Here is a 27,231-nt window from a genome sequence, read left to right on the forward strand (position 1 = left end):
TCATTAGAGATGGTGGTTAATAGGCTCATTAAGTTACACTGCAGTACACAGTATGCTTCCTTTTTTTGACAGATGATAGTACCAACAATACAAGTTCAGAGGGGAAAAAATGTGAGACGTAGGAAGGAGTCGATATACAGTAAAAAAAGTGTTTTCTTCTGTGTAAGTGGAATGTTAGTAAAATTACATGGTTATATTCCCAGGATTCCTGTTTCCCTGAAGTGGCATGGCAGCAGGAATATGTGTGTTACCTCTCATTCACACGTGTATATAAAATTTTAACTAGAGTGGGAAATTCTGAAGTTTGGTGATGAGAAAGACAGGTGAGGTTGGTGCACGCAAACCACTGGCAGGGGAGATAGTTGCCTGGTTTCCTGAGAAAAAGTCTCCCACAGTTTGTCCAGCAACCACTTCCAAATCTCTTGGATTATTTTAATCACATTTCACAAAGGTATCAAGGTCTCGAAGGCACTAATGCCACATACAGCTTTTGTGAAAACGAGCAGCTTAGTTTCAGGTCCTGAGACTCAAGTCAGCGGGGCTGCCCGGGCTGCCTTAGTCGTGGTGGTGTAACAGCCACAGCCCTGTGCTGTTACACAGCATGCTTGCTTGTCCAGTGTAAGACATGAGCCGTGTACCCAAGTCTTGTGATGCTCTGGGGTGTTCATCTCTGTGTTTTACAAATGCTGGATTTCACAGTGCTATCAGGGTGCATGGTACTGCATGAGTTTGATTCTCACCTTCCTTGCAACATGTGCAACATGTGCCAGCTCTCAGTTTTGGGAAATGAAGCCATGTTGTTGTTCAGCTCAAAAATAATGCTTACACTCGCAGAAATATACGTGTTAATATCTTACCCCAACACACACACTGGTTTTTAGTGTTCATTAAAAACCCCAAACATTTTGAGTCAATGTAATTGGAAGCCTTTTTCTTAAATCTGTATTGCAAAGCAACAGGGTTTTGCTGGCTGAATTTGAAGCACATCAGTGGTGCTTCACGGCTAAAATGTCTTACAGCAAGTCCTTCCACTATGTATCTCAAACAGCTAGGCTAAAATTTGTTGGTGTTTCTGTTTGGCTGCTTGTTTTTATTCATTAGGACAGGAAACAGGAACTGGTGACTAGGTACAAGTTTGGTAAGTGATGTAGAAATAATAACTTCTGTAATGCAATTCCTGGGGGTTGCTTCTACTTTCCAGAGTGCTTTTACAGGGAGCCTCCTGAGGCAAAGGAGGAGCTCACAGGACTTGAGTTCCCCAGGGGCTGTTCCTATAGAGACTCTCCAGTCCGCAGTGTTGGGGGACAGTGAGCTGTAGTGTAACTGCTTTTAAATACATGGGGTGTGGGTAATAGATCAGGGAAATGGTAATGCTAAGGGCACTGTGATGTTACTAGAAAACAGACTGTATAGTTAAATGTTAGTTAAAAGGTTTGTGTAAAAATTTGAGACATCTGTCTGTAGTGTTTTGGGAAAAATTGAGGTGAATTCACAAAAGAAATGAATCTGTGAGCAGGAGCGCTTCCAAAGAGGTACGTGCTCAAGGTTCTGATGCAGCTTTGAGATGCTGTCTTGATTGCGTCAGAGTACAAGATGTTCATCTCAATGTAAATATCAGAGTTTCAAATTAACTGCTGCCACAGCGTTACACAGCGACAGGGAGGAACTGAGGTGGTCACAGTTGTTAAACTCTGCTCCTAAAATGTTAATCTTGAATCTCTGTCTCTTCATTAATAGTGAATAAACCAGTGGGGTTTGGAACAACTGTGCTAATTTTGTGTTAATTTGAAGTAGAGGAGATGATTTTAAATGATGATTCTGGTAAATGTGGTAGGAAAGGTTTGTAAAGAGTCAGTTTCCTCTAGATGAAATTTCTAATGCATAGTCAACATGCCAGGGAATTAAGTAATCCCTCATCTAAAAATGGAATGATGAAGGAAAAACCCCAACCCCCTAGAAAACTGGCAAGAAGATATAGCTCAAACTTTAGTTAATCCCTGTTGTGTAGTTATTGCCTGTGACCATGCAAGTTTCTTCATGGACAGAGGTTTTAACAGCTCAAGTTCCTTTTAAAATAGTTTCAGATGAGATGGCAGTGATGTTTGAGGGTTCATTAATTATTGCTCTTACTGGTGTTTGCACAGGCAGCTGAGATCATAAATGTCAGTCTGCCAGTGTGATGGGTTCTTTATGAAAAGGAAAAAGAACCCTGACTGAGTGCCTCAAAAGCTGTCATCAAACCAGAGATTAAACAGATTCGTCTCATTCTTGAAGCAAGCAGCAGTGGGGGAGGGCTCCTCTTTTGCTTACTACTCCCATCTCTTCCTTCATTCCTCCTTCGCTGTTATATTTTCTCATCCCACATCTCTGCTGGGCTTAGAGCTTCCCACCCTCTCCCCAAAATGCCTTGAAAGAGCTGTCATGATTGTTAGAGCAAGCCATGTACGTGCTGCCTGCCAGTTCCGCCATGGCAGGAGAGTGAGAGAGTGGGATTCAGCTCTGACAGACGTACCACCATTTATTTGGAAATTTTTGAGGGGAGAACATGAGTAATGAAGACAAAAACAATGACAGTAGGGAACAAATGGGAGTTTCTGTCCAAGATGTAAGAGAACTTTTAAGAACGCTACTCTGCTGCCTGTTTCCGGATACGCCTCCAGTTTCGGTCTCGCTCTGCTGAATTACATCTCTCATTTCAAATGGGAGTTTGATAGAGATGCCACAATTAGAAGAATCTCCATCATCAGGTATAGGTTAGAAGAATCCTTACTTCTAAACTTTGAATTACAGATGTGACAGGAGTGTCAGTGGCAGTCACTCTGCTGAGCAGATTCTTTGTGACGTTTTGGGGATGTCTCATCTCCTAAAACTTTGCTGTAAAAATAAACAGATTTTTGACATCTGCAGGCAAAATTAAAGTGCTTTCTGTTGCTTTGCTGTTTTTTCCTCAGACTGAGTATCCATTGGTTTAGGTACAATGCAAAAAGGCAAGCTGAATGTAGAAACTGTTTCTTAAAAGTAAAGCAAGAAGTAATTCTTGTTGCACAAACCAGCCTTCTAAGGAAAGCCACTGTGTCACTGGCTGAAAAAACCCTCTTTGTAGTCCCTTTTGATTGTTCAGTAGTTCACACTGAGAATTTCCTCTTTAGGCTAGTTGCAGCACTTCACCCTATTCCCAGGGTGTGGGGAGTTTCTGTGCAACCCAGGTAGTAAAGCTGTGCACGACAATTTCCTTCAGCTGCCAGGTCTCTGAAGTTGAACCTTGCAAGGTTCCAGCTGCTGGAGGAGGCTGTGTTTTGCATCACGTATTGCTTGTGTCAGTACTGTGGAAGGCAACGTGATGGGGAAGCTACGTGTGCAGGACTGGATCTGAAAGTTCTGATGTCTCATCTGTGCTGTCCCTTCACCCTTTGTACTTGCCCGTGAGGAGGTGTAAGCACCAGCACTGTTGCTCTGGTTTGCAGTGAGAACTGGGCTGTGCTCGCGTGTTGGAGGCGCTGTGCAGTTGGTGATCAGACAGCTGGGGGCTGCCCCTGGGAGTCCAGCCACGTTTACCTCCCTGTTAGTTAAGGCTGGTTAATTAGGGCAAAAGATCCGCGTTTCAAAAAATGAGATACCTAAATTTTCATTTCTGTCATATTAACCAGCTTATGTTAATATTCAATTAGTCATTACCAATTAACAGGAAATGTATAATTAAATATTTTAATTATAGGTCTACTAGCCTGACTTGGAGTATCTATTTTTCTCATTAAGGCACATGGCTTCATTAACTGATTAGGCACTGGTTGACTCATGCACGTGAATCCCTTATTTGGACTTCATTGTAAGCAGACCACTGCGATTTCCATCAACTTAATTCAGAATCCCAAATTCACTTCTGAGAAGTGCCAGAATAGCTTACATTTCCAGCAGCAAAGATGTGTGGGAGGGGAGCTGTTTCAAAATAGCAGTTTATCTGTTTCTCAGAGAGGGACGAGCAAAGTACAAACGGTGTATTTCCCCATCTTTGGCACCAAAGTGGGCTGGAACAGATTTCTGCTGAACCCCGAATCAGCCATGTTACAGCACACAAGCTGCCTGTTGAAGGTGCACCCCAGTATCTTTGAGCCTATGCTGCTCCTGTAGGTGCTCTGAAACCATGCATCTGTGCGATAGGACCATTGTTGGAGTATGAGTCGGGATCTCTGGGGTCTGTTCCAAGGATCTTTCTCTTGGATCATCAGTTAATTTAAGACAGGAGAAGTCACTCCATAACTCTATTAATTCATTATGTGCTACTTTTCTCTCCCTTGTCAAGGCTCCTGCACAGCCAGGCATGCAGAGCTGGAGTACATTACGTACTGAATGTTGGTTTAGGCATAATAATAGATGTATTTTGTAAGGTCTAAGTGGTAATCTATGACATTGATCAAAAAGAAGGCTGTGTGGAGGCACACGTCCGAGAAAATTATTGTTGCTTAATAAAAGCTTATCACCTGTATACTGTGCAGAAAGCAGCTCACTTTTTTATTAAATGTGAGATGTGGGGACTTTGTACTTATTGAAAAGCCAGGAACATTTTCAGCGTATCTTAAGAACAGTGTGACACAAATAAAACAGACCCAAGTGAACTAAGATGTATATTCATGATGGCTGTAATATTGGAGTCCAGCAGCTGGAAAAACACTGTGACACAGGGTCTGGAACACAGGTTAAGAAATGTGGGTTAGCACATACTGCACGTGAGGAAGCAGGGAAAGGTAACAGAGTGTATGCTGGAGGGAGAGGCTAGCTGGTATTCCGGGTCTTCTGACTTCATTGGGTACTTAGTCAAGGAAAGGCATGATGTTGATGAGCAGTAGATCAGATAAGATCCCTGAAATAACAAGGATATGGACAATCTTTTTCCTGGCTAATCCAGGATAGTTAAGACAAAGTAGATATGTTTTCCATAACCACAGAATACCATGCAGTGGGAAATTAAAATAATGATAAAAACATGTTCGATAGACTACTGTCCTGCCAAAAGGATCTTCTTGTTTGTTGGATTAATGTCCTTTCAAAGTGGATTTAACTGAACTATTTTTTTTCCCCTTGATCACCATCTTGTGTCAGATGTACTACCTGAAGTAACACTTTTCTGAACTTCAACACCTTCAGATTTTCTGCACACTATTTGCTTACAAGCTGAAAGTGATAAAGTTATTAATGCAACAGTATTCTGACTAATTCTTTAAAAATGACCAAGTGCTTTGAATTTGTAGCATGCATGTACAGGTTGGGCTTTATCTTTTTGGGGGCTGTGTTGTTCACGTACGTTAATTTACATGTAAATTGTTATCCATGTGGAATGAGAGGGAAGCACTGTATGGTGCTCCCATGTACCACCCTCAGTCCTGAGAGATACAGGTTACACACTGTGCCTTAAAAATGTCCCTCCTGCCCGGGGAGGAAATAGGTCGAACCTGCTTTCAGGTGTTGTTTATCAGCAGCCTACCTCAGTTTGTGCAGGGAGAAGGGAGGAGGTGCACAGGAGAAACTAAATGAGATGACAGATGTAGCCTGTAGTTATTTAGGATGGTGTGTACTCTACGTGGATCTGTCTGTGACCCAGCCGTGGCTCACTATTGCCAGCAGGAGGGGTTCTTACAGGGAACAAAGATAATTTGTCCTATACTTGACGCTCATTTTGATTGTCAAGAAAACGTGTCTGTGCAATAGAATGGGAAGTATTCACTGCTTGGTGGTGACCCCAGCTGAAAGCAATATACCTTCAATCTGCCCAAAGGGATTGCCTCAGCAAGGAAGTTCTAATATTTTTCCTAAAATATTTATTGTGAATACAACAGATTCACAGTCGGAGAGTGAGGCTTCTCCTGTGAAACGGCCACGGCTACTGGATGACAGTAATGACAGGCCTGAAGAAACCAGTCGATCCAAACAGAAGAGTAGACGCCGATGCTTCCAGTGCCAAGCAAAACTGGAGCTAGTACAGCAGGAACTGGGATCGTGTCGCTGTGGTGAGTACCTCTTGTCCGTAGCGTCCGGCTTTCTAACGCAGCCGTGCTGGGGTCTGTATCAGAGGTGGAAATACAGGGAGCACTTGCATTTTGTATCTTTCAGAGATACTTTAAACAGCAACTTTAGCTTCCACTGGTAGCAAAAAGTTATAATTAGTTCCTGTTTAATTTCCCCTTTAAAACTTTGGCCTTGATGTACTACTGCCTTGTCTCAGGAGATCTCAGATGTTAATGAATTTAGCTTTAGAAGCCCCTGTAAGGCGGGAGAGCGTCGTACCCACTTGACAGAAGAAACACAAAGCACGTTAGTAAATATGCAAAGATGACAAGGGTTTTACAGAGCTTAAAGGAACATAGGTCAGCAATGACGTTCTGCATTTTATAATTACATTATTATTAAAAAGTTAAAGCAGAAAACCCTTTTGACTCTCACAGTTAGCCGTTGGGGGGGCAAGACTCACTGTTCACCGTTCGCTTACAATCCTCCAACCTGGCGCTTCCAAAGTTGATGGCACTGTTGAGCCAATTGAATTGAGGATGATAATCTCGTGCAGACAGCTAACGTGGGTTTTCATACTACAGGCAAATAATCTTTCAGAAATAATAGTAAATGTGCCTAGATTCCAGAGATGTGCTCTCCTTCATGGAACAGTTGTGCTCGTAACTGGTTTAAACGTGCTCATCAGACCCAGTGACAGTGCACACGGTAGTTTTACCTGCTAATTATTTTTTTCATATAATCACGTATTACTTGGGCCCTCTGACCATGCTTGTATTGAAATGTTTGGAGAAGTTGGTTTAGTTACCTTATTGTGTCCCAGCAGGGGGATATTTTCCAAAGGATTTGCATAGACAATGGCTGCAGTTCACATGGCAGCTGTGAAATGTAGAACATTGTATTAAAATGTTTTCTGGATAGAAGACGTGCCCTTCTGAGCAGCAGTGGGGAGAGAAGGGATTGGCTAAGCTGGTTACAAAGGCCCACTTAATGAATTCTGTATTGAATACCTAATACCTCGTGAAGAGAAGCAGTAGAAAGCTGAAAAGATTCCATGTTGTCCTTTGTTCTTTTCTTCAGCCTTTAGAGATTACTGTTGTGTTGTGCTCTTTGGACATGAGACAGGCTTTGTTTCGGGTATCGGAGCACTGCCACAGAACTAACATACATTATCTCTGAAGCCACCAAATGTGAAATCAAAAGCTGTAACCTTGAAATTCTCTTAATGGAAATTATGTGTCCGGATACTTTGAAGTATCCAGTAAGATTTTTATTGAACTGAAAAAAAAATCAGCACTATCGATGACAGGGTTTGGTGTGGCTCCTTCTGCTCAGCGTGGTAGAGGCTCTTGGTCTGCTGTCAGTCACTCATCAGATGATTGAGGCTGCTCACAAGTACCTGACTGAAATATAAGAATCCTCCCTAATACTGAGAGCGAGAGTGTTCTACGAGTTTGGGGAGGATTGGAGAAAAGATGACTTAGTAATTATATCATTAACGTTCCCTGCATTCTGCCAGATTGGAATTATGTAAGAGCAATGAAGTTGAAAGCAATTTTTAAAAAGTCCTTGTGTTTATTAGGAATGTTTAAAACATGGAGACTGGGTTTTCTTTGGGGTTTTTTCTCTCTTTTTTGGTAAACTGGATGGCACATATATCTTAAGTTTTCTTGAAGTGGTTCCATAGTTCAACATTGTGTCAATAAAACTAGTTCAGGAATTACTCTTTACATTGTTTCTACTGAATATATACAGCTTTATGGAAATACTTCTTTTAGAGATCATAGAATGTGTTAATCAATATGAAACAAAAAGTTTGGAGTTTCTCAGCAATAATGAGGAAATAAAAATTTGCATTTGTACATTACATATTGCATCCTATGTAGTTTAAAGGATGCATAACAAACATTTACATTCCACACATGTAATGAGACAAGTGGGAGGCAAGAGTCCCATTTTCATGTTTACAACACACTGAAAAGACTGGAAATCTTTGATGTAACTCTGCAGCTCTCACATTCTGTTACACTGTATTCAGCACGTGTTACCTGGAATGAAATGCGCTGGTGATGTGAAAGGAGGCATACCCTGCACAGCTTGTTTTAATAGTAATATTAATAAGAAGCGAGCGAAACCCTATCACTGAGCAACACCAATCATCTCAGCTTCACATCGCTTAAGCTGCTTTACCAGTGCTTATCAGCATGTAGCTTTTGTCACTGGTTGAAGAAGCTGCCTCAGGAACCATTCTCACAAACTTTGCCCTACTCTCTGTAAAATGAAGATGCTTTAGGTCATGATGAGCCAGATCAGAAATGCCGGGGAAGGCGTGATGGGAAATGGGACAGAATAAAGAGGTTAAAATTCTCATTCACTTAAACGTTTTTTTAAAATCTGTATGTGATCAGGTTATCCTCTTAGTCATAATGTGAAGCACAGGTAATGATGCTGGGTTAACTGGAGATGTTGGAAGTATAATCAGCTGGTGTAAAATGAGCATGTGTAGTCTTCAGCAGTCATGGTGGGGGTATGTTCGATCTGGACTTTGGACCACTGCTATTAAATCCTTGGTATCTTAATCCTTAACTGTAGCAGTGGGAGAAAATGGAAGAAAAAAGGCCTAACTTTAAATATCAGAAGAAATTTTGATAATCAGAGTCAATAAGAGGCAGAAATGATCTTTAAAAGGACAAATGCATGTATTTGCTTGGATGTAAGGAAAAAAGGATTAACTGCGTTATTCAAAAGCTGTGTCTGAAACACTGTTGTTAAAGTCTAAATTAACTCTTTAAGACTCCACAGGAGGACAATGGTATTATTTACTGTTACCCATCTTCTTGTCCTATGTTAAAAGTACTAGAAACCATCTCTGTTTTTTTTGGTGCTGTGCCCTGGTGACTCTCGCAGTGACATTTTTAGTGAGGCAGTGGAAAGAAAAATCTGTATGACCTGGACAATGTTTTAATATACCCGTGGATATTAATGCAGTGTAGAGGGCTTCACCAACGGGGCACAGGCTTCTGAAAGTAAGAGAGTAGACTGCTGCTTCACACCAAAGTCAGAGATCTTTGGGAAACTACTGCGTTGGCTCCACTGTCCCATCTAAGAGCTGTCCAGAGAGAGGTGATGCTGCTGAGCTCGTTCCCTTCATACTACACGGAGTTTTAGATAGATTGTACAGTGCTGCAGGGCTTTGCCCTGAAGAGAAACAATTCTCTCATGAGAAGGGAGCTCCAATAAGGGTTCTTCAAATTCAAGCACAGCGTTTTTCAGCTGTAGAAAGATTTGTTTATATTTTCATACACCCCTACTCTCAAAATTTTGTTTTCATTCTGCTCTGTACAAGTTATTAACTGCTGACAAGAAATTCACATCTCATAAATAATGCTTAAGAGCCATTGCTATATAAATCGAATGTGTTATGAATTGTGATGGGCCTTTTTGTAGCATTCTGTGCCTAGAGCAGGAAGAACAGAGGATGTCATTTTCATTAATTTCTAATGAGGTGCCAATTAAAGGCAAGGAAGGAACTCAGAAGGGAAGAGTCACAGAGCTCCCCCGAATCCTGTACCCTGGGGCTGTCAAACGAGCGTGCTGCCAAGCCTCCTCTGAAAGTTCCAGTAAATTACAAACTCATCCAGAGCACACACAGACAAATTCGGCTTCCCTTTGATCTTCAAAAGAGCAATTTGTAAGACGAGTTCTGAGCCTTTTCACACAGCGAACTGGGAGAAGTGATAGGAATTGTTAATTGCTGATGCACTTTGCTAGGCTTCGGTGAGAAAGAGAAATTTTAAAATGAGTTCTCATTTTGTGCCTCACTGACTGGGTAACCTTTAAATCAACACCACCTGAACAAAACCAGCTTCCTAGGAAATGCTTTGAGATGACAGCTACACCGGGCATGTTTCCCAGACAGCGATGTTCCCTAGTTTTGGGTGGGTCGTTCAGTAGTTTAGTGTCTTGTGATGGATCGTGGCTGTGTTGAAATAATATATTTATTTAATATCTGATTTAGTTGGCAGTTACATCATCAAGGAATTAGGGGAATCATATCCTTCAAGTTGCATTCTATGACAGCATTTCTGCTGGACGTGTCAGCAGCCCAAAAACAATTGTCTGTGGTGCTCAATCTGGAAATTAAGTTGTCAGCTGAGTGATGTGATAAGCAGGTGGTTACCACAGACTTGCTTTAAAAGCAGGGGCAAAGAATAGTTGAGTTAAAGTAGCTGTATAACACTGAGTTCTGGTAATGTGTTTTAGAAAAAGACAGGTTGATTATTTGCAAATTACACTATACATTTATAGGCCTTGTCTTAATTACTTGACTAGATGTATATCACTACTAAACAAAACTGTGTAAATTTTTTAAAAGATATTGAGCTGTAAACTTCTAAACCATGGGAATTGCTTGCACAGAAAGCTTAGCTGTATTATATGGCAGAAGTTTAGTGTCTTACAGAAAAGCAGTTCTGGTATCACTTGTGTAAAAGCCAGCACATGGAAATCTCTGGTGGTCCGTAATGCTGTGGGAATTGCATGAGTCTGACAAGGGTATTTTAGATGATCAGTAACAGAATTTCACATCAGTTATGTCGGATTCAGGCCTAGTCAGCAATTGAAGGAAAATTAGTAGAGTGATGCCAGCTTTTCAGCAGCTTTTGTGTAGAATGGCTTGCTGTTTGCAGACCACATCCTAATGGACACGTCTGTAGCTCAGGACTCTTGGCAGTCAGTGCAGTGGCCGAGATAATGGGCCCTGGCATGTAAGCCCAGCTTTACCTTCCAGTAGCAGTGCCTTGGAGAGGTGTCACCTGTTTTTGTGCTGCTTGGGTAGGAATCTCAAGTCTTTTGTGCTCTTTGGCCAGAGTAGGTGTTTAATAGGATGGGGAGATGTTGAAACCTTCCGGTTTGATCAGGCTGTGTTCAAGAGTAACTGCTCAGTTGTGGTGCCATCTGGTCAGACAGCTGCCAGCAGCACTTCTTGCCTGTGCCAACAGAAAATATTTCTTGAGAGTTTTACTGGCCGAGTTGGGTTCTAACGAGTTACAATTTCCCAGAATGCAGACAGGCTTGAACAGTTGTGTACTCATTGCTGCTCTTACTGGAGACTGCAGTAACTTCTAACCTTGGGCACTGGTGATGGACAAAGGGTGGTGTTTGACAGTTTCTATTTGTGAGATGCTGGCAAGCAGTGAGGTTTCTTTCTTGATTTGAAGGAACACACATTCACAAGTGGTGTCTACAGCAGGGAGGACTTTAAATGTGCAGAATGTGTGGAAGGAGGCACAGCATGCTGTTGGAGCACACCACGGACTGCACCTTTACCAGGAAATAACTTTCCTTCCTAATTAGCTAGGAACTTCATGCAGGTATAACTTTATCCACACAAAGTACTGTCAACTGTGCATCGTGATGGAGATCCAACTCCTAAAGCATGCCCCTAGAAAGAGGACCCAGATTTCAGTCTTTGCAGTACACGATGTGCAGGGCTTGCTGGAGGTAGTGCCAAATGTGACTTGAATGCAAAATGGCTAAGTAGCTGTTAAATTTTTAGTAGAAGTTGGTGAAATGCCTCGTTGAGATGTGATCAAATGGGCTAAGGTAAGATTGTCTTGATAAAATGGTTTCTAGTTCTAACAGGTTTAATAGCAAGCTGCTTGCTACAGCTTAGCAACGCAGAAAATCAACATGTCTGAATACTTGATAACTCAATTTGTGCCTGACTACTTTGTGTCTTGTTTCTCATGAGGTAAATGCATAAAACCACTTAAGATTTTGCATTCTTTGCTTAGATTAGAGGAGGGACAGGAAAATAAAAATGGCCACAGTGGTACATGTTGCATAGTGGGGTTGGCTCGGATGACAAATCCATTCATGTAGGAAAATGAAAGAAAAAGGAGCAGCAGAACTATGAAAGAGATAAAATGGGGAGCTAAAGCAAGAGACTAAGGATCTGAGTAATTTTAAGATTACTTGCCTAGAGGGGGAAAAACATGTAAATGAATGCTTAACTACATTGATTGAAAACAAACAGAAAAAATAGGGGCAATGGGACAGTCAATTATAAGTGCCTATTAAGTAGATGAAAGGAATCACTGACAGAAACAGAGGCACTCTGGTTGATTATTCAAATAAGAGGAAAAAAACCTTAGGACAGCTCATCAAAAAAGTATATCCAAAATTTCATGTGAAATCTTTAGAGTTCTTTCTATACAGGCATCAGTGCACCACATTCCTTTGTGAACAGGGATTGTGAGGGATGTTACTGATGGGAACAGAATTACAGATTTGAGAAGTCGCTTGAAGAAAGTAGCTCAAAGGAAAGTTGATCTTAAAGTGATGAGGGAATAAATGCATTTATCTTGCACTAGACCAATGCTAGAAACAAACTGGTGTTATCTCTCTCACAAAATACCCTACATCCTAAACCACCTCCTGAGTTAAGCCTGGTGCGTTCTAAAGAGAATTTGGTGCTTGTCCAATATATATATAATATTAACAATGGAAAGGACGTTAAGAGTAAATGCAGACTAAAGGAGATCCAGCCACCATGAAAAGCATTTGAACAAGTTGTAAAAAGTCTCTAATCTTGGTGGGGAAAGGAATAAAGCCTGGAAAGTGTACCTTCTGAATTCTTTCAGAAACTCCTCTCACGTGTGTGTGTGTCTGTGTGTACACACGAGTTCTGTGTAAGCCTGTAATAGCACAGTGGAATTCTTTTCTTGGGATTATTTAAGTGTCAGTTGCTTTACTTGTGTTTTGGTCTTCCGCTCCGCAGAGGGGTAAGAGGAAGAAAAGAACAGTCTCATATCAAACACTGAGCATTCCTTTTAGCCATCAGAAACAAAATACACCCACATAGAAGAGATTTTACCTTTTTTATACATACTGAGGCAGCAGGTCTCAGTGTGATTCAGTAGTAAAACAGGTGGAAGAAAAAACAGCTGCAGATTCTTAACTTGTATAACAGAGCTGCTTGTTCATAAACACAGGAGATGAGGCACTTGTTTGGATTGTGCCAGAATAAATTTGGATGGATTTGATTTACTCAGTTAATTTAGAAATTATCTTCAAAGGACAGGAGGAAAGAAGCAACACTTGAATAGATAAGGGGAGTAGGGGGGAGCTCTGACAACTTTTTCATCTTTGTACGAAGTAGTCCAACATGTATTGAAATTAATGTTTCTTTTAAAACTTGGTAAAATATTAAATCACAGTTCCATTTCCAGGGGACCTTTTTTCCTGTGGAGAGGAATTTGTAATGGCACTGGTAAATTCACTTTCTAGATGGATAAGGTTTATCTGGTACAAACCAAAATGGCTTCAGGACATGATTATGTATTGGTGTAACAGGCACACTTCCATTGATTAGAATTAAATTAAATATGTGCACTGCTGCTGGAGATTATGAGTCAACCAGTTCAATAAGAATTATTAAAGGAAAAATAAATCTTATTAGTAAATGATTACATACTGTAATTCTGGCAAAGATGTATACCATATTCAGCTCTCTTCTGTTGACTGTTCTCCCAAGATAGTTGCTCCCAGAACAGTGCTTTTGCCTCAGCCATTGCAGTAATGCCTAGCATCTTCACTTACATTGCTGCAAGTATTGGGGGAATAGAAAGGGGGGAGGGGAACTATTGAAGTTTGAATACAAACTCAAAGGGATTTTTGTACAAAAATGTTATCCTGAGACTAACTTAACTGATAGGGAACAGGAGCTGTTAGCTAGTGTTGGTGTCTCTGAATAATGTGCATTCTGAAAACACTAGAAATGAAGGAGTTAAAAGCAGTTGACTAATTGGCTTATCGTGGGTTTTACGGATGGGACCCAGAAAAACACTTCAGTGTCTAGGCTTCAGGAAGGCTGTCCACAGCTTTAAAGTGTAAATGGAGTTCATGGTCTGCTTGTAATTAGGAATTAAGAAATACAGTTTGAAAAGGCTCTTTCATATTCCCCCAGCTTGTTCAGCTGATGTGGGTTTCTTACCGTGCGTAGTGATTTTGATCTCTTCCACCGCACCGCGCTGCCTCAAGTCCTGCAACAGGCGACTGGTGATTTAGGGATGCACAGTGAGTCTTTTAGTTACCTTCCGATAGTCCCAATCAATACATGTAATTGAAATGGGTCATCAAGTTCTCCTTCAATAAAACAAGTTAGCATGTTGCTTTCAAAAACATAATTTAAATTAAAAGAGGTTTTATTTGACACTTCTGATGTGCTAAGTCCTTCAGTATTTAACCTTCAGGTGGTTTTTGCAGGGATGCCACAGTATGAGTTAAAAAAGAGCCATTTCGTTGGTGTGCCACATTAGTGTTCTCTTTTTCCATACCCAGCTGTAGTGAGGTTACAGAAGAAAGCAACATATGCATAATGTAAAAGATGTGGTTTTCAGTCATTCTGTCTGTGCAAGAGGCACGTGTGGCTTAGTGAACTTGAACATAAAAAGCTGAGAGTATTGTATTTCCAGTTCCAGCGCTTTCAGTACCTTTAGGGAAGTGATTTGTTTGGTCTTTGGGTGGTTTGTTGTTTTGGTTTTTTTTTTTGAATCAGAAAACTGAAGATAATAGTCACCTACCTGCCAAGTGTTAAAGGAAACCGTTTTGAAGGTTAAAGTGCTCTACCTTTTCTAATCACGACCCTTTCTTTACAGCGTTGTTACTTACCCAGAGTCGGACAGGCGTGCGTTACAGCTTCACCAGGACCATGCCCCTAGAAACCTGCTGCTGGGCGGCAGGCAGCTGCTACAGTCTGTTCCCAAAAGCAGAGATGTGGCCTAGGGAGCACCCCCCTCAAAGTGAACCACACGTATCTGTCCATATGTTAACAAACCTCTACGTGCACCAGCACTGATTTCACTAATGTGCCCGATATGTGAGGTAAACACAGAAGGCCCCAAAATACACTTTAATAATCTTACAAATCCTGAAGCAACGTTAGCAGATAGTTCAACTGGCTGAAGTATGGTACAAATAGAGCTTCTGAGGGGAGCTCTGTTTCCCTTTGGTTAGAAGAGTAATTACTCTTGACATGCATAGCTAGATGAATAGAAGACATGTATGGAGCAGGTTGTGTCATCTGAGAGACGCTGGACATAAGCTATAAATAGGGAAAAAAAGACACAAACCACATTTCATCTAAGTTAGAAAGAAATGGAGCTGCTTCTCTCCAGTGATTTGACCAGCAGGTTGAGCTGTTGGCAGACTGGGGATCAATAAGGTGCAGCCTCTAGAAAGCTGTTTAAACCCAGGGCATAAATAATGCAATTCAGGAAATAGAACGCAAGTCAAACCTGGAATCATGTTCAGCATGTGATGATCTGAAGTCAAAAATACACAGAGGATCCAGGAAAACAGTTAGAATTAATGCCACACGTACAGTACGTTAGGTTGGCCCTTTCATTATTCATTCCAGTTCTTTATTAGTAGCCTTACCTTTCCTGCATTGTCATTGGGCTAAACAAAACGACACACATACATTATTGAATCACTCAGTATTGCTTGCTATTTTAATTAAATTACTGGGTACACTTTGGCTTTTAATTAAATCCTCAGCTTCTGGGAGAAGTGTATTAGCTCAGGTGGGCTTGGCGTAGAGAGAATTCTAGAAGTACAAATACTCATGTAGCTCTTCTGAAAATGTCAGACGCTGTGCACCTGATGCCAGGAGAGCTCTGTCACCCACCTGCCCTTTCTCAGGGATTTTGTCTTTCTCTTGTTTGAAAGATTACACAGTGCTATCGCATCGGAATGTTCTGGGTAGGAAATGTTTCCTTTTATGCTTGTATAGCCTATGGAAAGCCCTGTCAGAGTACTACCACTGTGCCACAGTGTGACCTATTGTTAGTGTTTCCCTCTACTATATTAGGTGACTGCTCTTGGACACTGGGATGCTTTTTTGGCCTAATTCTGCTGTTTTACTGCATATCCTGTTCCTTGGATTCGTTCTCCCGCATCCTATAGGATATATATAACCTTATAAAACTAGGAAAGATATGGGAGATGCAGCGTTGAGTCAGTGTGTTCTCAGCCCTGCAAACATGGCAGTGAACGTTCCTTTTACAAGTGCAGCAGTGATGTTAATTCCTCTTGAATATATTGTTGCAAGATCAAACGTTTATTCAAAGAAGCACTCTCTCTTCACTTTCCGGAAGTCTAAATGTTTAATTTTAAACGTAGCTTTTCCTCTCCCTCAAGTTAGAGAACTTTGGTGTTTGGGCACTGGTGTTCACTGTCCGGCACCACTCTTGCTTGATGCTGCAAACTGTTGGGAGAAAATGATTCCTTTGAAAATTCTCTTGTTAAATTAAACTTTAACCTTCATCAATTGAGCAAGGTTGGGTTGGGTTTTTTTTTTTTTTTTTGGAGAAAAATGTTTCTTTCAATTATATTGAAAAAGTATGGGACAAAATGCTGATGTCTGTGAAGCTGCATCTCTCACCGTGGAAGAACTGGGATCATACGCAGTTCTGTGGAGACAGGACAAGGGGCAATGGCTGCAAGTTGGAGCACAGGAGGTTCTGCACCAACATGCAGAAGAATTTTTACACAGTGAGGGTGACAGAGCCCTGGGACAGGCTGCCCAGGGAGGTGGTGGAGTCTCCTTCTCCGGAGATATTCAAGACCTGTCTGGATGCCTATCTGTGCAATCTGAGCTAGGGAGCTGATTTGGCAGGGGGGTTGGATCTGATGATCTCTTGAGGTCCCTTCCAACCCCTATGATTCTGTGATTCAACTGACTGCCGTTGTGCCAGGTAGTCAGTTGAGCTGTGGGATCGCAGCTACTGCTTGTGCCCGACTGCTGTGGATTACAACTTGGACAGAAAAATTGAGGACAGTGTGTGAGGCTGATGAAATGTGTAGGTCAGTGACTTCTGAGGTATGAAGCAGTTTAGAAATGTGTATTGTGTGCTGAATTGCTGGGAGTAATCGTGTCTGAAAGTTGCACTGTTACGCTGTCTCTGATAGATGTTGGCCTTAACTCATGAATCTGTAGTGAGGTGAAGAAGTTGCGATGTAGAAATAGTTATGCTGAGGTGCATGTGTTCTGTAAAGCAAGGACCATAATACTTGATCCAAACCAAAAGATTTAACTATCATTTTGTGGTGCGTGGGGGAACTTGGATATGAACCTGACCAAGACCTACAGCATTTACTAAGACCTGACCCACAGCAAACTATTTTCAATTGCAGTTTGTATCACGAAGCAGGAATGTTGTATTTATCACTTTGATTCACTGAGGATCCTTTGAAATTCAGGAATAACTGGCTCAGTTCTGTTCCTGAAGGTGCACCCTGCTTCTGTGGAGTTGGTAGCCACTAGAGCAAAACCAGGGCTTCAGCCGAAGAGATTGCCATGTGGTAATAATTCCCACTCCAAGACACTGTCTTCAAAGAACCAGGAGAAAACTTTTTGAATTTTTCATAGTTCTAAAGTCATGGAGTAGAATAACATCTCACATAGAACCTCATTAAGAACTGTTGATTCAAAAACACCCTAAAAAGTCAGCATGTTCTGTGTCCTCAAGCGATGTAAGTTCTCTGTTCAAAATTTGCATCACATTTAATGTAGGAAAAAACAGTTAGACAGATTTCTGTGCAAGTATTAAGATAAATAGGAAAGTGAATTTGAATTCAGGACAAATTGGACTAAAAGGTAGTCTGTTTGCACAGTCTCCACAGTGCAAAACCACAGCTCTTGCAAGCTCCCTAAAGCAGCTTCCCAGGCCTACGATCTTCAAGAGAACAGACACAAGACACTTTGAAACACAGGTTTTACGTGACTAAACTTGGAATTACAAAGTCTTTCCCTTGCAGTTTAAAGAATTCTTGCAGAATATTTAACCATACCTGGGTTGTTAGATTAAGATGATGTCATCTTTCTTTTCTATACAATTTCTTCCATTCATTTTCTGGGCAGGTTTTTTTCACTAACAACTTTTTTTTTTTTTCTTTCCTAATCCATGTTCTTACATACTCCTTTACCCTCTTGTGCTATAGAGCAAAATATGGCAAGGGAAAAAAAAATTCTTCTTTTCTCCTGAGCATAAACTCAGTAGTAGAAACACAAAATGAATCTACAGCATCTTATAAGCATCCTGAGTCTCAGACATAAAATTTTATGAAGCATCACAGATGTCATGGAGCTGTGTGCTTCAAGCATGACACCTGAGAACAAGAGGAGGGTTGGAGTCCCAGGAATGGACTGTCAGGTTAAAAGAAACATTCAAAGATGTCCTAACACCAGCTGTCTTCTTTTTCTCCTCTTGATTCAGTAGGCAATCATTTTGGTAGTCATGGCTAAGTATAGACGATCTATATAAAGAGGAAAATACTCAGCAAGTTGCAGTGACCATAGCAAATGGTTGGAAAAATAAGTTAGTAAGTTATGTACACATCATCCTACTGTGTCTTTCCTCAATCTTTTGCAGCTCTGCTGTCTGAGAGGAAAATTCTTAAGATGCTGTGCACTGATACTCTTAACTGCGAGCACTCAGAGGTTAACATTCCCCATCCACTCTTCTGGGAGTGGAAACGATAGAAAGCACTGCCCAATCTGTGTTTTGTTGAGTTTTAATAAATACATCTATCTGATTAAAGAGCTTCACCATGCCGTGGGTTACTCCCCTTTCCCCTTGGGAAGGAACAAGATCCTAGCCAGTTATTCTAAACTACTTAGCACTTAATCAACATCCATGGCATCTTGCAAAGCCAGGAAAGGGCAAGGGAGAATAGTTTAGCTCGCTTATTTCCAAGAGCTTGTTGTTTAGCTTGCTGGGATTTGGTTTGGTTTTATAGAACATGTCAGTAAAAGGGGGTGTTGTGTAACGAGATCTGACAATGCCAGTGCACAGCATTCCCCACAGCAGAGAGAGAGGAGATAATTAGAGTACATGCAAGAATGGAGCTGTCTAGAAGGAGAATAATACAAGGTATCAGCAGACTAGAGTAACTTTTTGCTATGAAATAGCAATGCATACACTGGAAGTTTTGCTATCCTGGAGTATAGGACACTTTCACTTCCTTCCATTGCTGGATGTTCTTTTTGAACAATCTCCAAAGTATTAGAGGAATAAGCTTGATTATATTGAAATCCAGAGAGCAAACATTTTCTGAGGTACTTGATGCAAGTCGTTAGGATCTTGGCAGCTATTTTTTCCACTCCTACATTCATTTCTTACCTATTCCATATCTTGAAAGAAGAGGAAGGAAAAATAGTTCTTTCTGCACTTTTAAAAGTAGCTTTATTGTTTTATTAAAATATTACAGTATTATTTACAACACATTAAGTCATCTTACCAGTTGGAAGGGATGGGGAACAATGTCCATCTATTCTGAACAGTGCTGCAGCAGCATCTATCACTGCATGAGCTAATCTTCTCTGCTGGTTCATCTGCCTGCTTTTGCAGTGCTGTGTGATGTCCTGTAGAAGTGCTCACCTCCTAGAGAGGTGTTAAAATCTGTTCTCACACAGAAATCTGCATATACCCTCACACGTACCTTATTAGAGAACACACCTTTGGTTGAGAATTTCTGCAGCACCTTCGTTCATCTCTTAAGGTTACAAGGTATTTTTAAGTCTGCTTGAACCTCTTTTGATTAGAGTTTCAGATTAACAAGAAAGGTGAAACACGTGTAGAAGCCAAAGTACGAGCACAGAATTCTGCATAGGAAAAAGTCTGTTCCATTATGAAGACTTCTTTTGAACGGGCTTTGTATGAGGAATCTATACAAACTCAAGTTGTTTATAAAATAATATTTGGAAATAGCTGCAAATTCTGGCATTATTGAACTTTGGAAAGTGGTAAATGGCAATACAAGTGGGGCAGGTAAGATGATTTTAAAGTGTCAGATGTTCTGATTTTGTATGGTAATTGTGGCAGCTTGTAACTACTACTTAGGTAGTACACATTGAGATGTTTCAAATATGGACAGTTTTAAATGTTTTTAAGCCACTTTGTGAATGTGCAAGCTGTATAAATATTTAAAAAGCTTGTTGGCACTTTCACCACTTCTCAAAACATGCTCACAAACAAAACAAACAAATCTGTCTTCCTCCAGCAGCTTTCTGAATGTCTCGTGAGATTAGGACCAGAATCTTGAGGCAGGAGAGAAAGGAGCTTCATTTCTATCATGATGCAATTCACATAACAGGGATAGTTATATTTATTATAACTTTTAATGTATGATATGTAACAGTGTGATGTTCTCCAGCAGTACATCAGGTGCATCAAGAACTACTCCATGCCTGGCCAAGGGCGTCCACTAGAGCAGTCCCACCAGCGTGCTCTGCCTTTCCATTGGTAGTGTGCAGTAATCCAATTACTGGGGATTTGTGCCACACTCCAGAAAGTCCAACCACTTTCTGCTGAGATAACAAAGAGAAAAAAGAAATTAACAGCATCCAGGACCCTACTACCTTACGATTTGGCTTGTGTGTGGTGGATTACTGTGCCATTCAGTCAGGTTGTTTCTCATGTTTCATGTCTAGTTTTGTTGGCATTTTAGCAGCCTACTATTTTCAGAATTGGAAGACAGAAAGTTAAGAATGAAATGCAGGTTTTAGTTGAAATACTTGCTTATTGTCATTCCATGCTCTCATCGAGCCAGTGCTCCTGAATGTAACAAGGAGGAAAATGCAGTCATTTTTCATCCTCGCGCACACAGAGCAACCTGTAACCCTGTGGTATTCGCTGGTCTTGAGTATGGAAGATCGTTTTGTTTTCTGTCCCCTTCAATTGCCTTTTCCCAGCAAATTCCTCAGGAATGATGAAAACAACTTCACAGCTGCTTGTGTGCAATCTTAGGCTTCCTTTGAATCATGTTGGGGTTTTTTTTGCCTGTGCTGTGCAAAAGGCTCATCTGCAGGAGTGCAAGTGAAGCAGAGCTGGTGCGCTGCTGGGTGGCTTCAGCCATTTATGCTCTGGTGATGAAACGGACGTGAATTTGTCATGGTATGCTGTGAGGTGGTTGCTGGGGTGCTCAGAGCAGCTCAAAGGTGTTTGAAGCACTACATAATGGTTCTCCGGGGTGTTTGCATAGAGGCCCTAGGGGTAGGTGATTCATTGTTTAATTCTAACATCAGAAAACAACAATTGTGTGTTGTGACACGGTTTATTACATCTATCACACTGAAATCTTCTCTGCGTGGAATGGCAGTTTGGCATAGTTTTGGTTGATGACTAGGGTGAGCTAACCATAGTTGGGAGATGGATTCCCTTTTCTGATGCTCCTTCCCCTAGCAGAAAGTTTATTTTTTCTTTTAGTTGCAGTGTGTTAAAAGAAGCATTTCTGCAGTAAAGTCCTTTAGGGGAGACAACCTGTATTTGATATCTTCCTATAATGAACTTAACAGTAAATACACCACAGGAGTTCTTCAATCTAGCTTGCTTTTTACCTGTAAAAGCAGAGTTCTCGGGAGAAAAGGTTTCATCTCTAAATCTGCATTGGTTTTAAGGAACAAACCAGAAGGACATAATTGGCCTTCTGCCCCAGTGCACATACGTTGTTTGTGGAACTGTTGTGAAAACTGATGCTCTCAGTAGGACATCAGGAATTTGTGCACATGCAGACCACAGAATGTCCATTCTGATTTTCAGACCAGTGAAGGAACAAGGGGTGAATACAGCAGTAATACCTTAATAGAAAATATCCACTCTGAACTGATAAAATAATGTTCAGAACTACTGTTACCCAGCTAGCTTCTATGTAACAGTATTCAAGCCCTTTAAATTTTAAATAAAACCTACCAAAAAGGCAAGTTCCAGTATTTAAAGTGACTGAGGAGTTTGGAGCAATGGGACTGAGCATCTGAAGCCTCTTTGGGAAATGAGGCTTCCAGAAGATCCCAATTGCTAATTCAGCAAGAATAAACCCTTTCCGTAGGAACAGCCAAGAGATGCAAGACTGTCTTTAGTAATGTTCAAAAAGTGCTTGGGTGTTGTTTCACTGGCTATTATCAGTTCTAATTAGCAGTGCATCTTTAAATAGATGTATGAGTAACAGGTTTAGATTGTTTACCTGCTGAAATTCGAAATACTTTCCCCATACTCTTAGAAAATGAGAATAACCTACTGTTCTTTGTGGGCAGTTGTTGAAATTCTGTTCAAGAATGCATAAGGAAACACTTGACAAATAGAGAAGATAAATAATGTGGGTTCACCTGGAGTAAAAATAGCATGCTGTGCAGCTTTCCCACATGAAAACTGGTGCTCTGAAAAGAACTAAATGGCACTGAACTAAGAAACAAAGATATGGCAAACCACAGATTGGGGCGGGGGGGGAGGGTAGAAGTAGCAAGGAACATCATGAAGTTACAGGGGCCTGTAAAAGGCAGGAGGCTTTTAGAGGGTGAGGAGATGGAGCAGTTGAAAGGTCATGTTCAGTAGTGGTAAATCATGTCATATGTGTATGTTCTTACTAGACTTCAGCAAGACACTCTTGACAATTCTTAAGTTGTGTAGAAGTTGGTATGTGTGTTCAACATCTCTTTTGGGTAACGTTAAATAGTGTTTCTAAACCTGCTGGTTAACCACGTGGAGAGGATCTTTAAAACCATCGGGGTTTCAGAACATTTTTTACCTACAAGGGACTGAAATGACTTCAGCCCAGTCCGTATCTGCAGCATTTCTTCTGGCATCTGCTTCTTATGCACTCCCTACAGATAAGATGATGAACTTGATTTTTGAGCTCATCTAGTTCAGCTGTTTATGTATTCTTGTCCCTGCAGTGGACGTTGGTTCAGTAATTTGAAATCTTACTTCAGGAAAACAGGGGCAGCCTTCAGTCCATGCCTTCTGTGAGAGCGATCGGAGTGAGATGCTGTTCAGGACTGAAACCAGAGTCCAAGGATGTTTTCATTTGCACAATCAGACCTTGAATTTTTGGCTCTTCAAGATACTTGTCACGTTTTGAGTGTGGTGTGACCCAGATTGAGATTGAAGTGGAGGCGATGATCAAAGGGGCGAGATGTGTATCAATTGAATCTGCATCTTTCCATCCATATTTCTGAATCAGAGATACCGATACAGAAAGCTACCCTTTTCTGCTTTGTTCCTAGAACTGGGTTTCAAAGCCAGCCACAGATAATAGATGTGTCTTTTCATAGCTGGTGCTATTGAAACAAAGAGTAAAGATAAATCAATTTTTCTTCACATTATTTTTTTTTAATAATTCCATGTGTGATACTTTTTCCCTTTCTGTTTCTCTAACAATCACAGTAACACAAAGGTAGCCTCTTGTTCTCTCCAGCAATTGATGTCTTATAACCCAGGAGCTTGAAATACTTTACATACATATTTTTGTGTGTATGTGTATATATATATTCACAAACACACATTCCTTCAATCGTTCACTCACTTTTATACTTTTCCATCTCTGAAATATTATCATTTTTTGGTTTTAGTATCTTTTGAGCATTCAATGAGTAGCAGTAATATAAAGCATTCAGTGAGAGGCAGAGTGATGCTCTTTGCACCATCAGGCAGGTCAAACATTGCGGCATAGGTGATACACTTTGTTTTGCATACGGTGGGTTGCCTGAACCCCTGTAACTGTGTGACTCTCTTCCCTACTTTGTCATCTTGGTACTACTTACTGCTGTGTAACATTCATTTTAGAGGCAGGAAATTTGAGGTGATTTCTTTACTTTTACAAAGTGTTAGGGCCAAATAAGAGAGAAATTTATGGTCTTTGTAGACCAGAAAGAAGTGGCTACTGAAGGTGCCCTCCTCACCTGTAGTTTTACCATGTTTTTGAATCACAGTAAATAATGAGATATATATTAATACCCTCAAAGGAAATAAAACCTTCAAGCTGTCATTAATCTTTGAGAGCAGAGTAATCCCCCAGTAGTTGATCCTTCACTTCTGGTTCAGGTAAGATTCGTCCTCTTTAACGGAGTCCCTAACTGTGTTTCTTTCCTCTCCCTTCCCACGGCAGGTTATGTGTTCTGTATGTTGCATCGCCTGCCCGAACAACACGACTGCACGTTTGACCACATGGGACGTGGGCGTGAGGAAGCCATCATGAAAATGGTGAAACTGGATCGGAAAGTAGGGAGATCTTGCCAACGCATTGGCGAAGGATGTTCCTGAGTGCAAGACTGCAACCAAATGCTGTTCTCTTAGTTCACTAATGTTAGCCTTATTTAGGACAAAGTCAGCCAGACACCTTGTACTAGGCAAGTTTCAGACTACAGCCAATCAGTTTCCTTTCTTTAGCCAACCGTCCTGGTACTGTAGTTTAGGGGTTGATGGTGGTTGAAATTGATTTCTGGCTGGTTACTAAGGTGCCTGCTAGCCACCGTATAAAAATAAAACATGAAGAAATATTATTTTTGAGCATGGCTAGTGGATTAAAAAAAAAAAAAACAAACAAGAAAAATCCAAAGGCTTCTGTTATTGCTGGAGTCACTCTAAAAGCCTTACGCTGGAAATCCAGCTGCAGAGTTAAAACATATAGTTGTATAGAAGCTGGTGTTAAAAGTTTGCTATGCACATGGCTTTCGGACAAACTGTTTAATGTGCAGCCTTTCACCTCTTCACTGCTAGTGAATCCTGAGGAGGTGAAATACTACTAAGAGCAGCAACTACAGCTGCTTAAGCCCAGAAGACCTGACTGGTCACTCGTGCCTTCATCGCGTGTGGCTTTTGAGTTAGGCAGTGTCACCAGCATCAGGGATTCTGTTGGGGTAGGAACATCTTTCTGGTTCTTCCCAGGAAGCCAAAAAGAAAGGGGGACAGAGATTCTTATGAAAAATTTTTATATCTATCTTACTATAAAGAACCTGTCAGGGTTTGTTTTTTTTTCTTTCTTTCTTCTAAGTTAAATTATGATCTCACTTTAAAGCCAACTTCATCCTAGAGCAGTAAATGGTGCATACTTTTTACATGGCATTCTACAAGCTGTGTGAACAGATCCCACATCCCACGAGCAGTGCAGCCATTCCCACCGGCCGAAACCTGATTGGCTTTTGTTTGCCTTTTGCTAAGTGCAGGTATCTGATAATTGATCAAATAAGGCTAATTCACAGCACAGTAGCCATGGCTGGATTCTACAGACTGACTTTCTGTAGCTAGACTTATATATTGGGGAGAAAAAAGAAAAAGAAAAAAAAAAAGGACATTTTGTAGCAAACGGATTTCAGTAACAGTATTGGGGAACAACCGTAAACGGCCCTTTGTCAGATCGAGTTTGTGTTCCTCGCTTCCAGAGTGTCAATGAGATAATCAGCCGGGCTCCAGCAGCCCCCTGTCTATGCAGCTGAGCGCGCTCGTGAAAATCTCTGCCCGCACCTATCGCAAAGCAAGTGTAGCAAGTGAACGTGGAAAAAGCATTACCTGGAGTAGAATGTTCCGGATCTGTTTAGACCCCGTGGTTCTGCATTACGATATGTCACGTTGAGCTGAGCTGAGCTGGATCGCACCAGTCTTGTCAGTTTGGAAACAAGCAAACACGAGGATGGGCACGTCTCCCGCCCCATGCGGGGTATAGGCAGGTTAAAAGGATTTGTACTGATGTGGCCCAGCTAAAGCCTGAGTGAGTTTAGTTTCTCAGCCTGTTAATACTTTACTAATAACCAGGCACATTTGTGAGAAAACCTGAGGGAGGAAAAGTTTTGTCTCGTCTTCAAATACTGGGCAGATACAAAACATCAGAGGGGTGTGAAGTAAAGGTGTCGTTTGAAAAAACCCCAGCGGTGTTGGAGAAAGCTTGTGTGAGTCATCCTCCATTCTACTTGCTACAGGTAACTAACTCCTTATAGGCCAAATTTATACTTTACTTTGGTAGCCAGCTAGGAGCATTTAACAAGGAGATAACTAATTTAAAAAGAGAAAAAAAAGATGACTATATATATGTCTCTACACACGCACTCAGCATCTGACTGTATTAGCATCAGTTAACCATGAAGCAGATCAGAAGTGTCCCATCATTATAAAAATTCAAGCTATCCAAAAGGCAAGCTGGTTTGTGGGGTTGGTTTTTTTTTTTTTTTTACTGTTCAAGGATATGAAACCAGCAGCAAAATCTTGTGTAATGTGCTGCATTTTCAGGAAACGGTCCCGGCGAGAGGGACCATCCAAGGATATTATTTACACTTGCCGTAAGGAGTTGTAAGAGAGACATGGATTTTGGTGGCTGCTGTGATACGCACTTTCTTTTCCTACAAAATCCTATCATAGCATTGGATGGGCATTCTGATTGACACACAAGACTTTTCTGCATTAATACTGAAGATGCTATTTTGTTCCTCCTTAATATTCTCTTTAATCTCGTTACAAGTGCACAGACGGTTTCAAGGTGGCTCTTGAGAGAACACTACTTATAGTTCATGTGAATTATGGACAATGTTCACTTTAAACAAGAGTTGGGGAGGGGGTTGTTCCTTTGCAGTATCTGTTCTGTGAAGTTTGTTAAACGTAAAGAAAGCTTAAGTTCTTGTATCTTAAAAGAAGATCTTATTTAACCCTTTTGTGTTCTAGATTTACTTACACATGTAGCCTAGAGCTCAGTTTTAGTTTAACATTGTGAAAATATTAAAAGAATCTTGTAACTTTATTCTTTTTCCTCCTGCTAAAAAAAAAAAAATTAAACCAATCAGATTAAAGTTTGAATTCCTTTCTGCCTATTCCAACAGGTCTTGCTATTTTGCACCATTTCTGCTGCAAGCTCATGTAAGGAATATGAATGGGGAAAATGCCAACATTAGGCCAGTAACTTCAAGCTGAATTTACAATCAGTGGAAGGGTGGGCAGTATTTTCTGCCGGTTTGGAAGGGAAGGATAATATTTCTGCTGGGTTCAAGAGCAATTACTCAGTTTGTAAGCAAGTCTGGCTAAAAGTACCATAGCCTGAGGATCGGTCAACTTAATGCTGAGGTTAGATACAGTAATCAAATGAACAAGTTGTTCATGCTCTTAATTCAAATGCATACTGTGCCCTGTGTCGTTGGCATCACAGTTTTACCATGTCTTACGTTCTTTCATGTATTTTGACAACTTCTGCACTGAAAGTAGCTGCATTCTAAATCATAATGTATTCATAATAGATAAATAGAGAAATAACTACGGTTTCTTAGTCATTTTGATGCTCAAAACACAAGGCTAACTAAATAAAAAACAGGGGAATGTGTTTGAGGGAGAGAGAACACCAAGGTGATTATTTAACAGGTTTTTTAATTGTTTGGAATGCTTGATTCATGGGACACATTCACCTGTTTTTTTT

General features: G+C 40.8%; 1 protein-coding gene across 2 annotated transcripts in view; it reads left to right on the top strand.

The window, feature by feature from the left end:
- The window catches only part of ZFAND3 (zinc finger AN1-type containing 3), a 137,250-nt gene extending 110,615 nt beyond the window's left edge, over positions 1-26,635 (top strand). For both annotated transcript variants that reach the window (XM_084262172.1, XM_084262173.1), the window contains 2 exons: positions 5,832-6,002; positions 23,947-26,635. In XM_084262172.1, coding sequence (XP_084118298.1) covers positions 5,832-6,002; positions 23,947-24,101 — 326 coding nt within the window. In that variant the 3' untranslated portion in view covers positions 24,102-26,635. The remainder of the gene's footprint in view (positions 1-5,831; positions 6,003-23,946) is intronic.
- The last annotated feature ends 596 nt before the right edge of the window (positions 26,636-27,231 follow it).

This window comes from Gallinula chloropus (assembly GCF_964237585.1).
Source record: "Gallinula chloropus genome assembly, chromosome: 3".
NCBI lineage: Eukaryota > Metazoa > Chordata > Aves > Gruiformes > Rallidae > Gallinula > Gallinula chloropus.